At 40.7% G+C, this 21,682-nt stretch overlaps 2 protein-coding genes across 11 annotated transcripts in view; both read right to left on the reverse strand.

Annotated features, from left to right (window-relative positions):
- Nucleotides 1-12: 12 nt before the first annotated feature.
- On the reverse strand, nt 13-16,465 carry pdia4 (protein disulfide isomerase family A, member 4). 2 transcript variants are annotated; one of them, XM_061804734.1, is made up of 10 exons: nt 16,167-16,465; nt 15,694-15,862; nt 15,407-15,612; nt 13,270-13,408; nt 11,566-11,771; nt 11,335-11,493; nt 1,431-1,582; nt 1,063-1,219; nt 745-978; nt 13-663 (listed from the first exon to the last, which is right to left on the reverse strand). In XM_061804734.1, the coding sequence occupies exons 1-10, from the start codon at nt 16,240-16,242 to the stop codon at nt 248-250; spliced, it is 1,914 nt and encodes a 637-aa protein (XP_061660718.1). In that variant the 5' UTR covers nt 16,243-16,465; the 3' UTR covers nt 13-247. The 2 variants fall into 2 exon arrangements, with proteins under 2 accessions (XP_061660718.1, XP_061660717.1); XM_061804733.1 differs by having other exon boundaries at nt 15,694-15,865; nt 16,167-16,464.
- Nucleotides 16,466-21,342: 4,877 nt separating this feature from the next.
- Nucleotides 21,343-21,682, reverse strand: part of LOC133492445 (polycystin-1-like protein 1) — a 72,587-nt gene continuing 72,247 nt past the window's right edge. For all 9 annotated transcript variants that reach the window (XM_061804627.1, XM_061804624.1, XM_061804623.1 and 6 more), the window contains one exon: nt 21,343-21,678. In XM_061804627.1, coding sequence (XP_061660611.1) covers nt 21,444-21,678 — 235 coding nt within the window. In that variant the 3' untranslated portion in view covers nt 21,343-21,443. The remainder of the gene's footprint in view (nt 21,679-21,682) is intronic.

A 21,682-nucleotide genomic window follows, 5' to 3' on the forward strand; every position in this document is an offset into this window, starting at 1 on the left:
GAGGCATCACAATGGAGGACTGGCCCACAAAGCCATGATTTTGTTTTATTTAAAAAAAAAAAAAAAACCGTCAGAGTGCACATGCTTTATGAAGCATAACAAAAATGAACAAAACTAAAATGAACGTTAATTCTCAACAGCAACTTAGTAACACTTATACTGATGGTTGGTTCCCTTCACCTTCCCACTCGTATCGGGCCACTTGTTGGACTTTAACCAGCGCAGTTTGAGTTCTTAAGTGAGCTTTTCAAAGCTCGTCTTTTTTGTGTGACAACTTCGTGGCATGCTCTTCCAAAAATTTACTGAAGCCGTTCACGGTTCTGTCATCTCCTTCAAATTTGACAGGTTTGTGTTTGCTGTCGCTCGGGGCAAAGTATATTGTGGGGAAACCTTCGACTTTGTACATGTCGTTCGGAATGTCGTTAGCTGTGGCGTCCATCTTGGCGATCACCAGGTTCTTCTCACTCTTGTACTTCTTTCCCAAAGCCAAGTAATCAGGCTCAAGTTTTTTACAGTGTCCACACCACGGAGCATAAAACTCAATGAGGACATCCTTGTGGGTGTCCATGACGATCTCGTCGAAGGTCTTACCCACCACAACCTTCACTGGTCCTTTGTTGTTTTTTGGCACGGGCTGGGACTTGATGATAGGACTCAGCTTTCCTGTTGACATGCACATGATGAGCTCTACAATTTATCACTGGAACATCACGTTAATTTAAAAAAAATAAAAAAAATCCTTACCCTTCTTGAAAGCCATAACAAATTCTTTCAGCACATCAGAGTCAAAGTCATCAGGTTCCATAGCAAACCTTTTGCTGCTGTCAGCAATAATTGCAACGTTGACTTCTTCACCGCTCTCGCTAAGACCAAGACTCTTCAGCTCATCAGCATAGTCCTCCTCATCAGCGATTGCAAACGTGTACTCAGGGAAGTCGTGGGCCACCTCCAACACCTTGGACCTCCAAAACTGAGTAGCTAAACATGCAAGTTTTGTTTTTTTTTTTTTTTTGTTATGCAGTTCATAACACTACTAGCACAAGGTTCAGTAATGAGAAATACCTTTCCTGTAGTCAAAGCTGAAATCAACGCCATAGTACACGACCACGAGCGGCCTCTGTGTGTAGCGCTTGCCATCATTACTTGGCTTTCTGTGGCCCACCAAGGGGATCACGTGCTTCTTGAAGAATTCTTGAACATCTGACACAGATGTAGAATCCTGGCAAGTACAGGAAAAAAAAGCCTTTCAAATATTTGTATTTACAAAGTAGTACTATAAGTACTATATATGTAGTGTGGGCTTTGGTGAACTCCATACTTACACTAAAGGCATTAAAATGAAAAAAAAAAAAATAAAAAAAAAAAAAAAATAAACCCTGTACAAAACAATGCAGTTCTACCTAATTATTCTGATGTGAGGAGAAAAGTACCGTTACTGGTAGAGCGCGTAACGCTGGCTCATATTTGGATCGGAACCTTTCTGGCTGAGCAATGACAATCTGACCGGGTGAAGCGTTGAACAGCTTGGCCACTTCGGAGCTGAAGGTGTGACGGAAGGTAAAGTCTTCCCTGAGGGAGTTACCTGTCAAGCAGATTTCAGCATGTGAGAAAAACAAGTGCAGTAAAAATCAATTTCAATATAACAACATGCCAACACCGCAGGGTAATACCAAATGAGTAACTCAAATAGTTAACCAAATGCAGTGTTCCACGTTATTCGCTAGGGTTACATCCCTTACACCCCCGCAAATGAATGAAAATCCCCATCCAAAAATCTAATGTATTGATATACTCATGTATGAGATGCATCATATTTTTGCAACCATAACATGCACGCAAGTCTTTAATTTCCTCCAAAATGGACAGCATGCCTTATGTGCTCAATTGCTGTTGACTTATCCAATAAAGTACAATTAAAGACTATCAAAATTAACGGGAATGGGAGCACACAAGTTAGATGAGGGTTCAGTGTTTCTAAATTAGTAAAAAAAATCTCTGAATTGGATAAGTATTATCAAAATTCCTCTCTTGTTCAGACACTTCTATGAGGCCGGCTGAAAAACTGACAGCCAATCAGCGTTCGCTGCCTGCAGTGCTTCCTGTTCTGACACCCCATTGCTTGCAGATATGTTTCACCGAACAGAGAACCTCCACTATCTGGCATTTCGTGGCCGATTGTGAAAAAATAATTATAAACAAACAAAACAAAAGTAGCATGACATACGATGTTCAAGCCTGGGCGCTTGAGCCAGAATACACACAGCCGCCAATTGACTTGTTGGAGAGGGGGCGCGGCACTAACGACTAATAATAATCCCATTATATGGATTTGTTTGATGCCTTAGTGAGGAGTTGTCTTAGATGTAGAGAACATACAGCCAGCCGGTCAGTGGCCTGACTTGTTAATTTTTTATTTATTTTTAAACCCCAAGCAGCAAGCCTCTCTCAAGTGACTGGCACATAATGGTGGTCATGAGGCAGTAAGGAACAATTGCATTTTACATTTGTCAGCAGAAGCAGCTTATATTGCTTCACATTTTGCACAATTGCAGGTTATTAGAGACTATGGTCATATTCATGGTGTCACATCTAAACTAAAATTATCACACCACAGCTAACATAATAGAATAACTAGCAAATTAAAAAAATGGGCACACAACATGCACTTTAAATGCAGTTTACATCCTCACAGCATACTTTGCCCCTCAAAATGGTGAGCGGAAGTGTGCTAAGAGACAGCCACTTAGCTCAACGAGGATTAATGTGAACTGTGGAAACAATAACGCATCTTCCAGCAGCGCTCCCTGGAAGTTACCTGGACTAAAGCCCAAAAGATATGAGACATCTAAAAAGGAGGACAACCACAACACCAGCAGATTACCGAAGAATCCAGCTGGCAGGGTGTCTCAACCCAGAGTGCGGTCATTACAGGAAAGAGAAATAAAGAAAGAACATGGGACAATGCAAAACAATGACAGACTTACAAATAGATAGACTTTTACAAAACCCTGGCCAAGAATGCCCATTTCCCACCACCACTAAGAGGTACGAATTTAAAGCATCTATGAAAAAATTGGGACTCCAAACATTAATAGTGGTGATGGAACCGTCAAAGACGTGAAACGTGTTTGCAATGAGAAGAACCCCAAAGTACTGTTTTACTAATGACACGATTAAGTTAACTAATGTCTGATAGTGCTCCAAAAATCCTGGAGATCATTGATCAGCACCTAACTGTGAAATCTGTTTTATACACAGGGTCCGGATGTTCTCAAGCAGCAATAAGAGGTACTGAAGGGGGATTTCATTGATCTCCTCAGAAAAGTGCAATGTTTTGATGCTGAAGTTTTTATAAGCGGACCTATCCCACTTGTAGGATTTGGAAATGAATGTTTCTTGGGGCTCCATCAATTAAAGTAGTTAACAGGGTTCATACTCATACTACGGAAAAAATTTAGGGCCGACACGAAAAATTTAGGGCCATCGTGGGAAATCAAGCGTAAGGAAAAAAGACTCACCCAATGGTGCCATCGGCTGTTCTTGGTTCAAAGGTTCCAGTACCTCAGTACCTGTGGCAGTGATCACCTGTCGCCCCTTGTGGTAGTTCATTGATATGACCATTGTCAACGTCTTCACGTAACAGTATACAGAAAAACTGATTCTAACTACAATTGCAACTATATACACAAATCTCTTCTACTGATGTCTGTTTCAGAACCCCTCCTCTAGCTCCTTGAGCCTACCCAGTGCCTCCTCTATTTGTTGCTGCAGAGGTGCCAAAGTGGCTCTCTTGTCCTTTGCTCTGCCTCTGAGTGCATTGGCCTCGGTGATAAACCTCAGCTTCCTCTTTTCTTCTGCCTCCTCACACAGCCTGTCAGCCTTCTCAATAAGCGTAGATATGTCAGTCTCTATTCTGGCTTTTTTGGCTTTGAGGCAGTAGAGATGAAAAGTGGGCAGCGATGCCAAATGTAGCCAGGTACAAAGTCTTCTTTTCCCCGCAGTGGTAGTTTTTAGCAATGTCACTGTCTGGTAACATGAATGCAAACACTTTGGAATTATTTTCACAAGATTTGTAACTGCAATGGCTGCAGATCAATTTTAAAGTCCACACGATCTCTGCCTTTAACGAGTCCGCCTTCGTGTATTGAACTACATTCATAGAGCCTGACTTCTGGCTGGTTGAAGTCGATGGCTGGACAACTGTAGATGCGCATGCACTGCTAGTATCACTGCATGAAGTTGATGCTTCACTATCTTTATATTTTAAAAACAGATTCATACCAACGGAAGATGAGAGTCTTTGCCAAATCAGCGTGTCTCCTTTTTTTCCCCCGGTGCGACTCCAGCGCTTTGATGCCCACTTTTCCTAGCTGGTAGCTCTGCTTGCACAGATGGCAGTAAAACATGTGCCGATCTTTTGCATCTCGACGAACCCAGCTTCCAAACTCCTTACTTTCAACCCAAGCATCTTGAAAAATGCACTTCCCCATGATACAAGTTGGATCGATGAAAGACGTAACGAAGACGAAGTGAAATGCCAAATCACGGAAACGAACAATGGAATATCAACGACAAGATGGCGACTCGTTGTCAACACGGTGACTTCCGTTGACAATTTCTGGCTGTTTTAGACGCCAGACAGATCGCTATTTTTTTTTTAAATAAAATAATTTTTTTCGGGAGAATATTGGCGGTAGAGGTCCTCCCTTTGATTTTTTATAATTTAAGGTCTTTTTAGGGGCTTGATCGATTTTCGCGGTTTTTAAGGACTTTTAGGAGCCCCTAAATGCACCTTCAAAAATTTAGGGGTTTTTAGGGACGCGTGCGAACCCTGAGTTAAGCAAAGTGTGTACTGCACTATCCGTGAGTTTCATTGACAATGTTTGGATTTTTTGGGAACGTAGACATCTTGACAAAGCAGACGGTTTCTGTCTACTACTAACACAACCAAATAATCTACAGTATTTGTTGGCTCCCCCTCTCATAGCTGTAATGCAATGTTGGCTCTAATGGATAGGGTGAAGACTATTGTCAAAGTTAGACTCTAGGCCACACCATGCCAAGCTACCCCCCCGCCTGAATACACAGTCCAATAAGATGCGAAAAGCACATCATCCACCCATGAAGAATCTTAGCTGTAAATATAACTGGTATTTCCCAGGTTTTTCCAGAATAACTCAAGACCCCTATGGAGATTAGGCATTTTTCATCCTTGTAATTACAAAGTCGCTTAAAGGTCTACCGACACGCATGGCATGATTTTTAGTATGTTTTTAATATTAAAAAAAAAAAAAAAAAAGGGGGGGGCAACCGGAATGGACCAATTCGTTTTTTCACCACACAATATCCCACCATGAAAATCCTCTTGAGGCATTCATTTTGGAGAAGAAGCAGGAAGTGACATTTTTCCCCAGACACCCACACTGGTTGATTTGTTTATACTAGTTTTACCAGTTGGAAAGTAGCAGTTTTTTCCTGCGTGTTAGCCAAAATGCTGTCTCGTATTGCTCAAACGTTCGGTAGGATGGATTCAATCTTCACGTTTTTAAAAAAAAAAAAAAATAAAGACCTGGTTGGTTGTGAAAAATGGATTGCACAGGTGCAAAGGACAAGAGCTTCGTGTGTTCCAAATGACAGGTGTGTATCGAGCTAGAAAAAGCTAAAAAAAGTAAATAAATAATAGTTGGGGGGACGACGACGTAGAGTCCTCTCAGAAGTAAGAAAAGATCTGCGACATAACTTATTAAAGTACATAAGTCAGGGGTGCTGAATGTGTCGCTCGGAGGTAGATTGGGTGGGGAGGTGTTTGGCCATGTGCAGGAGGAGAAAGGACCCCCCAACCCCACCGGCTAGTTACTTCATGGGTCCTCTTGAGTACACTACATACTGTCGGGGAGTCTGTTAGTTAGAAATGAGCCGCATATCATCTAAATATGGCTCAAAATGACAAAACTTTACTCAATTGTGAGATGTTCTCTTCTTCAAAAAGAGCATCCGTGTCAGAAGGGGCGTCGAAAAAAAATGCAAAAATCTCTGTCTCCCATAGCAGGTGGCACACATTCTCAATGCCGACTGTCGCAGTGACACAGCTATAAATGATGTAGCAGGCAATGTGGCTACTACTGGGATGTCGAGAGAGACTTCCGAAACTTTGTGCATAAATAACATGCCCCTCTGCTCATTTTTTTCCTGTAGACATTGAAGTGACTAATATATGAAATTTTCACAATTTTACAATGTATATAGTGATGTTGGTAGAACGTTAAGTTTATAAATCAGTGGTGAGGCAGGCTATGATGTACGGATTGGAGACTGTAGCAAAGAGAAAACAGGAAGCATAACTGGAGGTGGCAGAAATTAATATTTTTAAGTTCTCTCTAGGAATGAGCAGGTTGGATAGGATTCGAAATGAGTTCATTCGAGGGACAGCCAAATGTGGATGTTTTGGAGACAAGGTTCAAGAGAGCAGACTTCGATGGCTTGGACGTCTCCAGAAGCAAGAGAGTGAGTATATTGGTGGAAGGGTGCTGGGGTTGGAGCTGCCAGGCAAAAGACCGAGAGGAAGATCAAAGAAAAGGTTGACTGATGTTGTGAAGGAAGACATGAGGGCTGTTGGGGATAAAGAGGAAGATCCAGGAGATAGGCTTAGATGGAAAAAGATTACACTCTTTGGCGACCCCTAATGAGACAAGCTGAAAGGAAAAGAAGAATTACAAGGCCCCTTGTAATGAAGATAGTTTGTCAAATAGAAGTTAGGATAAAATGTGAACATGAGGTCCACCACATTGTGAGATGCCATCTCTAATTTGGCGGCTCATCTATTTAGAAGAGGTGTAAAACACGATACATTTTAAAAAAAAAAAAAAAAAAAAAAAAAAAAAAAGGGGCACAAATGGTTAACTGTGAATGGGCAAGGCACACTGCACTATAAATGTCTGGTTCATTTTATAACATTTCCGTCCAGTTCCCCTCAAATCAACCTTTGTGGATTATCATGATCGAGATGACAGAATCAAACAGACAGAGTGAGGGGGGGGGGGGACTTTTAGATTTGGAGTTTTAAAAAAAAAAAAAAAAAGACTGCTGTCAGGTTGACAATGTGAAAATCATGACTTTAAATGTTAGGGGGTTTCACACCAGACTTGCTCAATATGAAAAGGACCGCACGGCAGTGGCACAGAACACCAAATTTGGAGGTGCTAATGTAGCAGGAAATAAGTTTTCCTGGACCAGTAGACGAAACCTCAGGAAGAATTAACCACACCCTATGATCATTGTGCCTTTTAAAGTCTATGGAATGTCAAATTTCTAATGCAAATTATCTTATGTAGATCAAAATATGTGTTCAACTTTACCATAAAATGCATAAAATTTTCAATGTTTTTAACCAAAAAAAATTTGTTTATGAATTAAAGTCTGAACTTTGACCCGGTTTCCCCGTGTCTGAAAAACATGTGTGGCTGTCCTCGGAGGTCACTACAGGTAAACACATCATACTGCAGATAGTTTCTCATACAAACACAGGCAGATCCATTGCGCTGTACAATGAACGGCTGGATGGTCATGTACCAATTTACTAAATACTGTAATTTCTTAAATAATGTGCAATTTTTCCCCAAAATATTGTCAAAGTCAATAGAGCACATTATATTTAGATATGATATTCAATGTCTTGTTACACACACACACACTTATTGGCACCCCCGGTTAAGATGTGTTAAAAGCCTTAAAATAAATTCAGTATTTATTGCAGAAGAATACTGTCACACTGAAAGTTTTAGGAAAATGTAACCTTCAACTCAAATGAATAAGAAAATAAAAATAAAAATCCCTGAATAAAAAAAATAAGTATTTTTCAATAAATCACCTGAACAATTCCCAGCTACTACGCACAGTGAGGAGGATGGTAAGAGAAATCAAAAGATCTCCAAAAGCTCAGTTACAGAATTACAACAAATGGTAGCATCCTGGGGTTACAAAGTCTCCAAATCAACCATCAGGCGCTGTCTACATGCAAACAAGCTGTTTGGGAGGCATGCACAGAGAAAACCTTACCTCACTCAAATCATAAACGAAAACGTCTGGAATTCGACAGGCGGTATTGGGGCTTCAACTGGGACAGTGTGCTTTGGTCAGATGAGACCAAGATTCAGCTTTTTGTCAACAAACACTCATAAGTGGGTCTGGCGTGCCACAAAAGATGCACATACTGAAAAGCACCTCATACACACTGTGAAGTATGGGGCTGGGTCAGTGATGCTGTTTCGTTTCCAAGGACCCTGGGAACCATGTTAGGGTGGATGGCATCATGAATGCTTTGAAATATCAGATTTTAAATCAAAATCTGTTGCCCTCTGCCCGAAAGCTCAAGATGGGTCGTCATTGGGTCTTTCAGCAAGACAATGACCCTAAACATATGGCCAAATCTACACAGAAATGGTTCTGACATAAAATCAAGCTCCTCCCATGGTCATCTCAGTCCCCAGACCTCAACCCCATTGAAAACCTGTGGGGTGAGCTGAAGAGGGGAGTACAGAGAGGACCCAGGTCTCTGGATGATTTAGAGAGATTCTGCAAAAAGGAATGGCTGAAGAACCCTCTCTGCATTTTCCCATGTTGCGAAACATTATACAAGAAGATTAGGTCCTGTTTTGTTGGCAAAAGGGGGTTGTACGAAGTATTAACAACAAGGGTGCTAATAATTGTGACCCTTTATTTGATGTCAAATTATTTCTTTATGTGGGATTTTTTTTCCCCACTGAATAAATGCACTTATATTGAAGGTTGGAAATAAATACATCTTAACCAGGGGTGCCAATAATTATGGAGGGCACTATATGTATAAAATGGTAATGTGCGCCATCAACCTGAACTCTGACCTCCTCGGGGGGCAGGGAAGCATTGCATTTTACGATCGTTAGCGTAGCATATTTGTTACTACTGCATCAAACATCAGAAACTACTGCCCATGAGTTTGTTTTAACTTAAACGAAGACAAAAAAAAAAAAAAAAAAAAAAGTCGACAACGGCTAGTTGTGCAGCTGCTTTAAAAAAAAAAAAAAAAGTGTAATCACTCTGCCTGATGACACGAGCAAACCGGAAGCAAAACAATGTAGTACGATCATTAAAATAACACACCCTATTGAAATGCTCGCATTTCTGAAAGTGCCCATTATGCTGATTTCTACGTAGTATGAGGTCTCGTTTTGATACCAACCTGCGGCTATGAACATTGTAGCCGAATAGGGGCAAGAGGCTGCGCTGTTAGCACGGGTGGACCTTCCCCTCAAAGTGCTGACAGTAATGAGGAAAAAAGGGAACCAAGACTCTTGGGATTCAAAAAATGTTTCCTCACAACCGCCATGGATGGCACAGAGGATGACATGCTGTGGCAGGAAGATGAGATCACTGTTCATAAACGTAGGAGGCATCAGAACTTGACCAAGTCATCAATGATGAGTTTGACAGTAATGCACAAAAGGTAGCTCCAATGCATATTTTTCACACTGGAGATGAGTCAGATGCTTCTTTTGAACTCTTGGCCAAGGATGTGTAATATAAACTTCAATATGTAATGGGGAAAAAAGTTTGAAGTTAAACAGTGTAGTTTATTTAAGACTAATATGTATCAACAGTATTAATAAAATGTTATGCCATTGTTGAGCATTTATTTTAGTTGTTTGGTTGATTCTGTTCTAACAATTGCAGGGACCTGGACAAGCATGTCCTGTGGCCAGTCAAGGAGATGTAAATTTTGAAACTGCATCAGTACATGCACAATGATTATTATTAATGATAGCTGTACAGATGATTTTTTTTTTTTTTAAAAAAAAAAACAAAAGCACAAACCTACAAAAATAGAAATACAGATCATTCCTAATATTTTGAGCATATGGACTGCGGCAAATTGGTGGTGCGTAGTGTTCATTGGTAGAAGGGTTTTTCCTGATTTTTTAGGTCAACTTTTGGGGTGCGCGCTATACTTCAGGACGCATTGTACTTGAGAAATTACAGCACATGGCATTTGCATAATTTTAAAAGACCGAAAACTTCGTATATACATTCAGGATATCGAAGCCTTTACTCTTTATCAATTTATGACTAACTAAACCAAACAACTTCACAAATGCTTACCAGTTTTTGTTTCCAACACGAGGCATACCCTGCTCCCTGCGTGCTCAGCACTTTCTTCATGGCCAGCTATTTCATCTGCATTCGAACGTGTATGCTGTCTCACTGGCTCAAATTGATAACATTTAAAGCCTTTATAATGCTCGTATTGTTCAGTCTTCGTGGGACCCTTCAGAATAGTGTTCATCCCTCAAAATATATCGGAAATTTCATCGTTGCTCTTACAAATTGTTCTAATGCTCGCCATTGTCACCGGTTCTGACGTCACGTTCCTACTCTGCTGGTTCCACTTCGTTTTCGTCCTTCTCTGGCGAATCCAGCAATGTGCGATCATTTCTTGCCGATAATCGAAAAATAAAAATGTTTCCTTCATAATGGATTTCAGATTCGAATTCTACATGAAAAAAAACGTACAATATTAGCAAAAAGGTGCATTGAGGACCTTCCATACACTTCAATAAAGCTCATGCCAAGTCTTCTTATTATCACAAAGTTAAGGACAAAGACTACATTTATAAAAAAATTTTCTTAGTAAAAGTCTAGCAATAAAGCACACACACCACTCCATCAACCACTCTCCTTTTGGAGGCACACTGACATCACTGCAATGGTGCTCTTCAATAGAAAAATGTCTATTCGAGTTTGTGCCACAGAGAGTCTACTGCCTTCTGCATTGCCATGCTGCAAGACAGCAAACTATGATGCACTCCCCTCAGCACATAATGAAAGGGAGTGTGACATTCACATTGTCGCGTGTGGAATAGGCAAAAGGCCTTTAACCTTAAATATTAAAGCAAGTATCTAGTTATGGTGTGAAAAATGAAAGTCCTCATTAAACTTCAAACAAGTTGAGTCATAACTTGCAGTATACAAGTCATAAGTGAAGTCTATCTTACTCAGTCACAACATTCACACATTAGCCGCTTTGCACGCAGTATCTACGTGTGAGTTAACAGAACTGAGAGTCACAATTTTTTTTAATGGTCCCAAAACTGTTCATATTGTCTATTACTTTGCTTACATTAAATGACATTGTAGAAGTCTATAAATTAAAGTAAAAATGCAGTTACTAGTTACTAGTACAGGTACATTTTATCTCAAGTCAAGACTATGAAAGCAGCAACCACTGTGATGTCATTGTACCCAATTTTTCTACCCCTAAGAGTGTATACGTTGACTAAAAGAGCAAACAGTCCTACTTACAAGCCTCGATGTAGGTCTCGTACCCTGCATCCTGCTCATTGGAGAAGACACCGATGATGACCGCATCATCGCCGTCTTTCAGGAGCTCTTGCACTTGTTTGGCAGCCTGTACCTGCTTGGAGGGAGGCCCTGCCTGCTCACCCATGTAAGTCACAATGCCTGCAGGCATGAAGGATAAACTCAGCACAAACCCACACCATTCTTAGGAGATGCAGCATGGATGCAAGGTACCGTGCTTCTCTCTGGGCCCATTGTACGGGAAAACTTTGCCCTTCCTAAAAATCTTGAGGGTGGGGTAGCCGGTGACATCGAAGCGGGAGGCGATGTCGCTCTCCGCGGTAGCATCGACTTTGGCGAGCGGGATGGGTGGTGAGCGCCGGCTTAACTCCTGGGCTGCCTTCTCGTATTCTGGAGCCAAACGCTTACAGTGTCCACACCTGGAAATGGTACAAAGATACACACTGACATTTTTTTCCCTTGAGACTGGTCAGGATACAGCTTGTTTGTTGGGAAATACTTTATTTTATACAGGAATATTTCTTTAATCGGTTAAAATGCACAAAGGTATGTTTATTATACATATTGGAATATTTATTTTATTGAGAGTTCCTATAGTGCCATTTTTTAATGCGTTGTCTAAAATAAGATGCTCAAAGAGGATTAAAATATAGAGACTAGTGGACAGTAATAAGGGCTTCTTTATGAATTTGTAATTTAATTAGCATTGCTCATAATACAGAGTAGCTAGATGCTTGCAGTCATTTCTGGACATTCTGTTATCCAGCTAGGTAAACTAAAAAACGAGTTAATCCCTCAAATGCTTGCTGAGATGATGTGTGATGGTTTTTGAACTCTCCGGTTTCAGTAATCCCTTACCACTGCATGATTAATTTACTGTGGATTCGGTGGATCAGAGATGTTTTCATACTTCAGTGTACCGTAACTACACAACTGCACACCTATGATTCAGTTGACTTTATATGCTAAATGTTTTAATCGTGCCTGCAATGACTCACAGAATGTCAACTGGGCTCATATTCTTATCATTAAAGAATGTGCAATTTTCACAGGTACATCTCAAATATGTATAATTTAGTTAGGTAATTCAGTTGAAAATGTAAATCTTAGATGCACTACAGTCAAATATATATTTTTTTAAATGTATAATTTAACATTTTCTAATGTAGAAATTTTTTAATTACTGGAATAAATTAAGTTTTCTACCATATTCTAATTTAATGAGATGTACTTGAACATTTGGTAAATTGCCAAATTGAGGGTATAAAGGACATGACTGGAAGTCAGCGAATTAACAGTTTTCTGAAATGAACTCACAAATACAGACCTTAACCTGACAAATAGCTAATGCGTGCGCACATTTAATATTCAGGCATCCATTTATCAAGGGACTTACCCTCACAGGGGTCACAGGAGCACAACGTCAACAAGAACGAATGCAAAAGAGCATCACTTAACTCAGTTTTCTACAGTAATGTAGCTTAAAACATGACTGCAATGAATTTGAGTACCCATACGTTTTTTTTTTTTGTTTTTTTTTTTTTTACTGATGACATTCCCAGGATGGTCAATGTGCGGAAGAGTGGAAATGTTTAACCCAGAAAATTGCCTGGCCCCACCACGGCTGTTCACTCAAGCAGGGCATGCCCAGTTGGCATGTGCTCATCTTGTGTAAATGGTTAACTTGGGTGGTAAAATAAAAACATTCGCACCCCTCTAAAGCACAAATTCACAAAAGGACATTGAAATACAGATGAAAAAAATGTATTAAACAATGGGTTGCTTCTTTGCAGATTTAATTTCCTGCCATCCCCCAAATGACACATGAGGGTTTCCTATTTGGGGCATAGTTTCATCAGGCAACTATACAACTTCTGAAGGAGGCGTATGGATGGGTAAAGCAGTTGGCTGACATACCACGGAGCGTAGAACTCTACCAGGATGATGTCGGCATTGTTGACAGTCGCATCAAAGTTCTCTTTGGTGAGCACCAGTGTGACCTCAGGTGGGGGCTTCCAATCAGGGTGAGAAATCTCTTGGACCCGTGCCACAATAGCTGCGCACAAAACCCTGAATGTTAGCAACAACCTGCCCCATCTTGTCGTTGAACGTTAGTGGGAAATTATGGAAAACATACTTGGATACAAATTGTTGTTTTTCCCTCAAGTGCCTGCCCACCCAAAACAAACATTGCGTCCTTGAGTGTTGGCAGATAACATTGTTGATCCACAATCAGCATGAATCATACACACCTTTAATACTTATTTTCTAGTATGCATTGTTAAAAGGCTTCCATAAAGTGTTATTGCTCAAATAGAAGTCAGCACTCATCTACCGTAGGTATGAGGGGGGAAAAAAAATAGCCCATTTATTATTAATGGGTTACCAACTTTAACCTAACATACAATAAATTAAAAATGCATTAGAAAATCCCCCAAAAATAACCAACCATAAGGAATATATTTTGAAACTGCTAAATAAATACTGTTTAACTTAAACATGTGCATCATCTCAAATGCATGTTCAAGTTAATTGGTGATTACAGTCACTGTGACCGGCACATTTGTGCCTGCGCGCTATTGTACTCACAGATCTGCACAGTCAAGCATGAAAAATTACGCAGGTAAAATTTAAGAGTAGAAATACATAGATATTGAAAGACGTTGCTCATTTTGTGTAGTCTTGACCAATGTTCCCCCTAAGATGTGCCACTGCGCAATTGCGCACTTGTCGCGCACACATGAAAGCCGTTCCAGCACAGTGAACCACAGCCTGATTTTTTTTTTTTTTTTTTTAACACAGAAGCACAGGGTCACAATAAGCTGCTGCTCAGCCTTCTACTTCCTAGTTTACCTGACACCGCCCCCTCCGCTCTTAAACAACATACACCCGCAACTTTATATCTGCGGGGATGACTGTTGGACCACACCCGTAACTTTATATCTGCGGGCATGACTGACCAAACCTGTACATTTTTCAAATGTGAGTGACTATGGTTATTTTCTATTCTATAACTGCAATTCCCCCCAAAGATAGCTGGGATAGGCGCCATCAAACACCCGTGACTCGAGTGAGGATAAGCAGTACAGAAGATGAATGAACGTATTCTACATTGTGCATAGTAAATGAATGATATCTTGGAAGACTGAAAAACAACCTCAATAGAAGAGACGCTCGGCTTTTCCTGAAGCTATAGGTTGTCACTGCGAGGCAACTCACATTATTAGTTTGTCACAGTTTTTATGCCGAATGTCCTTCTTGACTCTATACTCGGGGCTCTGCTTCTGCAAGAAACTGGCAAGCAGCTGGTCGCAACACACCACACAAGTACAGCTATATGTGGTAGACAGTACAAATTAAATACATTTGGTCATTAGCCTGGAATATTCTTTGTGCTTCAGTTTGACAATGGCCACAATCATTCTTTCAAGATGGCACCCAACAGTGCGACTGCCTTTGGTACGTGCACACTGATTCTGATCCAAAACCATGGAGCAGGAGGTTTTGCGTCACTGATCTGAACTTAGTGAGCAGAAAAATATAGATATTTGAGAGATCTGTTAAGTAACAGTCCCTGCAATTTGTTCTCCAATCTGAAGTGCACTGGACTCAAATGCCTAGTCACTCCACAAACACATTTGTCCTACTATGCAGATCCAGACCGTGCAAGCTTTTTCGAAGAGTAGTCCCTTTCAGATCAAGTGTAAGCGTTGGACTGACATTAAAAACCTTGTCACACTTGCGTAAGGAAATGGTCCCTTTCTAAACTGTGGAACACAGAAGGTTTCGAGACATGCTCAAAACCCTCCCTCTACAAATGCATAACACTGAGATGAAAGTAATGAGATGAAATTCCGAAACGGCATGGCCATTTATGTACAAAAGCTGAACAAGGCCTCTGAATTCAAGTATTTTGCAACTACTACGTGAACTTGTGGTTGAGTCACAGCACCGAGACTTATATCACACTCAAATGTCTGGGAATTGTTTTAAAATGTAGAAATCAATGTTTAATGTTTCTGTTAAACATTAACTACCGGTACACATCCCTTACCTTTCTCTGTTCTGTCTCCATCATAGTCAACAGGCTCTCCTCTTTTCAAGATCTTGATGGTGGGATAGCCTGAAATCTCAAACCTGCTCCCTAAATCCTTTGCCTGTGTGGCATCCACTTTAGCTACAGGAATAGGAGGATCGTTCTCCTTCAGGGTCTGTGCGATCTTCTCGTACTCAGGTGCAAACTGTTTACAGTGGCCACACCTGCACAAAAAAAGCACCACCTTAAAAAGGTAAAATAAACTTAGGGTGGTATGGAGAAAAGTTTGAAGTTTTAAAAGGTACCATGGAGCATAGAACTCGATGAGCACTGTGTCTTTGCCCTCCACAAACGTGTCAAAGTTGCTATCGGTGAGAACCAGCACTCCATTCTCATCTTTGACGTCTGTGTCGTTATCATCGTCATCCCCTTCATCATCACTTTCATCCTCCTCATCCACGTGTTCCTCGTATTCTTCTGGAACATTCAGGCAATACATGACAGAATTAGCATACATGAAAACATCTGCGGTTTGAAGTCATGAACACAACCAGTTTTCCTAAATCATGCAAAAACAAATAGAATGCTGATAAATATGTTTAAAGCGGGCTTGACAAAATCACGTTGAAGTTTTGCTCTTGACGTTACCTTGCTAATTTCACCAGTAGGTTTGCTAATTTTGTTTTGTTTTATTTTCTTTTGCATTTTTAATGACATAAACCGTGAACCGACAGTTCCTACTACAACATGACAATGTATTGGATGTTTTCATACTTACCATCTTCACATTTGCATTCTGTCATAAAGTACGCGACGCCGAGCACCACAATGAGCAGCAACGCAGTCTTCCTCATTGTCCAAAGACGGTTGGCCTCGTTACTAATAATGATTAATTTAACACTTTAGTGTTTGTTGGACTGTCATCAAAATCAGTGAGTCCAGGTGAAACTTAGTTTACTACCGCAGCGAAGCCTTTTCGCTTTGTGGTTTCACAGGAGCTAATAATCACTTTGCTAAGTCCACGGCGTCCACTGCCTCCCCGGTCCGCAACTTGTCTGACTTGCCACGTACCGATTGGTTGCCGTCGCCGCTCTTTGTCCAATTGTAAGCCGCCACTCAATGAAACAACACGAAACGTTGAGGCTCGCGATTGGTCAGTTTTGTTGAAGCGTTTCCTGTTCTACTTATGTTTTGAAATGTTTATTGTTTGGGTTCACGTGAATAGTTAGCGTGTTTAAAAGTTTATTGTGTAAAGATATATAACCGTGAGAGGCTAAGCATTTTAATAACCAAAAAATATTCCCATTCTTTGTCGAAAGTAGCTTTGTGAATGCAGTGTTTACAAATACTGTATTTAGGCATTAGTCTATGTATATGTATCGGCGAAACGGTGGGGCAGCTGTAGAGCGTTGGCCTCACAGCGGGGACCAAATCCCGGCCACGCCTGTATGGAGTTTGCATGTTCTCCCCGTGCCTGCGTGGGTTTTGGGCACTCCGGTTTCCTCCCTCATCCAAAAAAAAAAACCAAAAACCCATGCATTAGTTGGAGACTCCAAATTGCTCATAAGTGTGATTGTGACTGCGACTGTTGTCTGTCTCTATGTGCCCTGCGATTGACTGGCGACCAATTCAGGGTATACCCTGCCTCCTGTTGTAAATATAATTTTAGGGCTTGACTGTAGAGATGCAACAGGAGTGTAAAAAAGTCTGTCACTTATGTCATAATGGAGAGGATTTTGTTATGTGTACCAGAAATGTACTTTCCATGATGTTACACTCTGCAGCACCTGTTACACCAGCATAATTTGATGTCCTCAAATACACATGCTCTCTTTCATTATTAGGATGATGCAGCCCAAAGGGGTGCACAATTCTTGTGTCTCCTGTAGGTCGGTCCCAACCCCAGATAAATGCAGAGGGTTGCGGCAGGACGGGCATCCAGCATAAAACTGTGGCAAACATATATGAGCGTTCATCAAATGACTTCCATAACAGATAGGTCGTGGCCCCAGCTAACTACCCCCGTCCCTGGCACTGTTAATCTGCAAGGCGTAGGTATAAATTCAGGTAATGTAGGTCGAAGACAAAAAAGAGGAGCAAAGCGACTGAGTCGGCAGAAGAAATAGAAGCATGCACAGTCCCTACAACTGTGTGTGGGGACTTTGAATGTTGGGACTTTGACAGGAAAAGCTCAGGAGTTAGTTGACATGATGATTAGGAGAAAGGTTTATGTATTGTGCATCCAAGAGAGAAAGTGGAAAGGAAACCTTAGGAGCAGGGTTTAAATTCTTTAACCATGGAGTAGATGGGGAGAGAAATGGAGTAAAGGTTATTTTAAAGGAAGAGCTGGCTAAGAATGTCTTGGAGGTGAAAAGAGTATCAGATCGAGTGATGAGGCTGAAACTTGAAATTGAGGGTATTGTGTATAATGTGATTAGCGGCTATGCGCCACAGGGAGAATGTGACCTCGAGTTGAAAGAGAAATTTTGGAAGGAGCTAGATGAAGTAGTCCTGAGCATCCCAGAGAGAGAGAGAGAGCGAGCGTTGTGATTGGTGCAGATTTCAATGGACATGTTGGCGAAGGAAACAGGTGATGAAGAAGTGATGGGTAAGTACGGCATTCAGCAAAGGAGCTTTGAGGCTCAGATGGTGGTGGACTTTGCAAAAAGAATGGAATTGGCAGTGGTGAACACTTATTTCCAGAATAGACAGGAACATAGAGTGACCTACAAGAGTGGAGGTAGGAGCACGCAGGTGGATTATATTTCGTGCAGACAATGTAATCTAAAGGAGGCTATTGATTGTAAGGTTGTGGTGGGAGAGCGTGTAGCTCAACAGAACAGGAGGGTGGTGTGTAGGATGACTCTGGTAGCAGGTAGGAAGATTAAGAAGACAAAGGTAGAGCAGAGAATCTGGTGGTTGAAGTTGAGGAAGGAAGAATGTCATGTGGCCTTTCGGAAAGAGGTGAGACAGGTTCTAGATTGACAGGAAGAGCTCTCGGAAGACTGGAATACTACTGCCAAGGTGCTCACAAGAGGCAGGCCGGAGAGTACTTGGGGTGCCTTCTGGTAGGAAAGGGGAGGAGACTTGGTGGTGAAACCCCAAAATACAGGGAGTCATTCAAGGAAAGAGATAAGTGAAGAAGAAGTGGGACATGGAGAGGACTGAGGAGAGGGAGAAGGAATACAATGAGATGCGACGAAGGACAAAGGTAGAGGTGGCGAAGGCTAAACAAGAGGCATGTGACGAGATGTACACCAGGTTGGATACGAAAGAGGGAGAAAAGGATCTCTACAGGTTGGCCAGACAGAGGGATAGAGATGGGTAGGATGTACAGCAAGTAAAGGTGATTAAGGATAGCGATGGAAATATGTTGACTGGTGCAATTAGTGTACTAAGTAGATGGAAAGAGTACTTTGAGAAGTTAATGAATGAAGAGAATGGGAGAGAAGGTAGAGTTGAAGAGGCAAGCGTGAATGACCAGGAAGTGTCAATGATCATTAAGGGGGAAGTTAGAAAGGCTCTGAACAGAATGAAAAATGGAAAGACAGTTGGTCCTGATGACATACCACTGGAGGTATGGAAGCAATTTGGAGAAGTGGCTGTGGAGTTTTTGACCAACTTATTCAAAAGAATACTAGCAGGAGAGAAGATGCCAGAAGAATGGTGGAAAACTGTGCTAGTCCCCATTTTAAAGAACAAAGGCGATGTTCAGAGCTGCGGAAACTATAGAAGAATAAAGATGATGAGCACCACAATGAAGTTATTGGAAAGAGTAGTGGAGGCTAGACTCAGGACAGAAGTAAATATATGCAAGCAACATTATGGTTTCATGCCTATAAAGAGTACCACTAATGCATTATTTGCCTTGAGGATGCTCGTGGAAAAGTACAGAGGATCAGAAGGAGCTACATTGTGTCTTTGTAGACCTAGAGAAAGCCTATCACATGGTACCAAGAGAGGAACTATGGTACTGCATGCACAAGTCTGGTGTGGCGAAAAAATGTTAGAATAGTACAGGACATGTAAGAGGGCAGCATAATATCGCAACTGAACTGTAGTCAACTGGAGACACGATAACCTTTGGGTCACCCTTAACTAAAAAACACAAAACTCAAAAGAGCTAAAATCACCCAGTACAATTTCTTTACATTAAAATAATGATTTCTAAATAACAGCAAAACCACCACCTTTTTTGCCTGTTCGACACTTGTTCATAAAATTAAAATCAGCTGGTGTTGCCTCATTTAAAATGGTATTACAGCTACTCTCTGTTAACCACATTTCATTTAATAACAAAAAGTCCAGACCATAGGTTGTAATGATGTCATTGATCAACACTGATTTGTTACCCAGTGACCTGATATTAAAAAGAGCTAGTCACGCAGAGATGGCTGGAGAGAATGGTTTGATAGACTCATATTCTATCCTCACTAAGTTGGAAATTCTACTTTTTTGGTGCCATCATATCTTTTTGACCAAGTTTCTGTCCCTTGTAATTACAGGGATGAAAAATGCCTGATCTCCATTGGGATATCAGTATTGTATTAATGTATTCGCTAGCTTTACTGAACTAAATAGAAAATATAACCTCAGTCATTCCCATTACTTCCATGGGCAGAACTTAATTATATCAAATAGTATCTCTTTTCCCAATGTTTTGCCAGTTGACTCAATTTTGCTGCAAATCAGAAGCGTCTCATCTTCAAAATTCATACATTGATTTTCAACCTTTAAAAAGACATCTCTTGATAAATCTGAAAAGACTGAGAGGCAGGTTGACAGTGACTCTGCATTAATACGAGTAAATGACAGCTTGTTACTCCAAGCTTCATCTGATCCATAAATACATACATACATCTGATCTCATCTGATGGTTGTGCACCATTTATATTTCATCAATTCTAAATTTTACTCTCATATTACACATACATGGAGCAGATGTCACTTGACTCAAGGAAATATGACTCCTATGTTTTGGTGGTGCTTCCATCTGTACGTTCACTGGTCAGATATTTTTAAATATCAGGCAAAAGCTTTAAATTTGAAGTTTGACACATTGTGCACAATTGGCTATTGGCTAATTTTTGAAGTATGACCAAACCCCCAAACCAATTAGGAATACATGTAAAGATATGTAGTATTACATGTGCGTCTCGATAAGAACGAAAAAGGATTTTGTTGGCGTGGAAATGGCAATTGTTTGGCCCCAAAGCCTTCTTGTGACTTAAGGACCCCAAGCAACATTTAGATCTGGAAAAATATCAAACATACTATGAGGAGTGCACTTAAGGAATGTTATTCAGCATGGGGTTGTATGATCAGTTACATTGCTAAATTAAATAGACTACAGAACAAATGAAGCATTTGCTTTTAACAATTTACCTTTCAATATACCTCATTTGCCTCTTAGCTTGACTTGAACACATTTTAAATCTTGCTTTTTTGTAGATATTAGTTTATTTATTCTTCCGTTTATCAACTTGTTTTAAAATAGAAGGTTATGTAGTGCTTTTTAGTTTGAGTGATTTCTACTAATATGGAAGGGCGTAGGTGTTTTTTTTCAGGGAGGAGGGGCAACTACATTTGACATCGCTTGTACTTGTTACTTGTGAATTGAATAATGACAAATGTTCAATATTTGGGTGGCATGGTGGGGCAGCTATAGCGCATTGGCCTCATAATTTTGAGGACCAGGGTTCAAATCCCGGCAGTCCCTGTATGGTGTTTGCATGTTTTCCCCATGCCTGCGTGGGTTTTCCCCGGGTGCACTTCTTCAGTTTTCTGATATCACAGGTCAACACGTAAGATTTTCAGATCTGCAATGGAACAATCCTTATGTGTGCGGTGCCAGAAAAAGTGCACATTTTTGTCCTGAGGAAAAAGGGCAGGAGCTTCTTCTGTATTTAACAAACCAAAAAAAAATGTTTTTGTTGGATGTTGAGCTTTTAAAAATGTCATTTATTCATTCAGAAAATAAAACAATATTCATTTGTACACCCATCAATGCGTATTTGCATCGCAATGTACAATTTAAATAATGTCTAGAACAGCATCATGCTTCATGCATCAGAACTTCAACCAATTCCTCTGGATGTGTCACCTCAGTAGATGTCCTACATTTAAAATTTTTACAAGACAAAAATCTGGCACTTGTTCTGGTTGTCAGGCTAGTTTGCCTTTCAAGAGGACCACTTAGGACAGAATGACTCGTGGCATGTCCACTTGGAAACTCCTCCACCATAAGTTTTGATTCTCCCCTCCTTCCACTTGGTTGAGGTAATGCCGCCCTGC

This window comes from Syngnathoides biaculeatus, chromosome 19 (assembly GCF_019802595.1).
Source record: "Syngnathoides biaculeatus isolate LvHL_M chromosome 19, ASM1980259v1, whole genome shotgun sequence".
NCBI lineage: Eukaryota > Metazoa > Chordata > Actinopteri > Syngnathiformes > Syngnathidae > Syngnathoides > Syngnathoides biaculeatus.

Bases quoted from the DNA above. Each gene is read 5' to 3' on its own strand.
- pdia4 (XM_061804733.1), bottom strand. From the start codon at position 16,242: ATGAGGAAGACTGCGTTGCTGCTCATTGTGGTGCTCGGCGTCGCGTAC. The intron at 1,583-11,334 runs GTAAGTAGGACT...TCTGCTTGACAG, and splicing joins CGAGACCTACATCGAGGCTT to GTAACTCCCTCAGGGAAGAC. The intron at 979-1,062 runs GTATTTCTCATT...TTGCATGTTTAG, and splicing joins CAGCTTTGACTACAGGAAAG to CTACTCAGTTTTGGAGGTCC.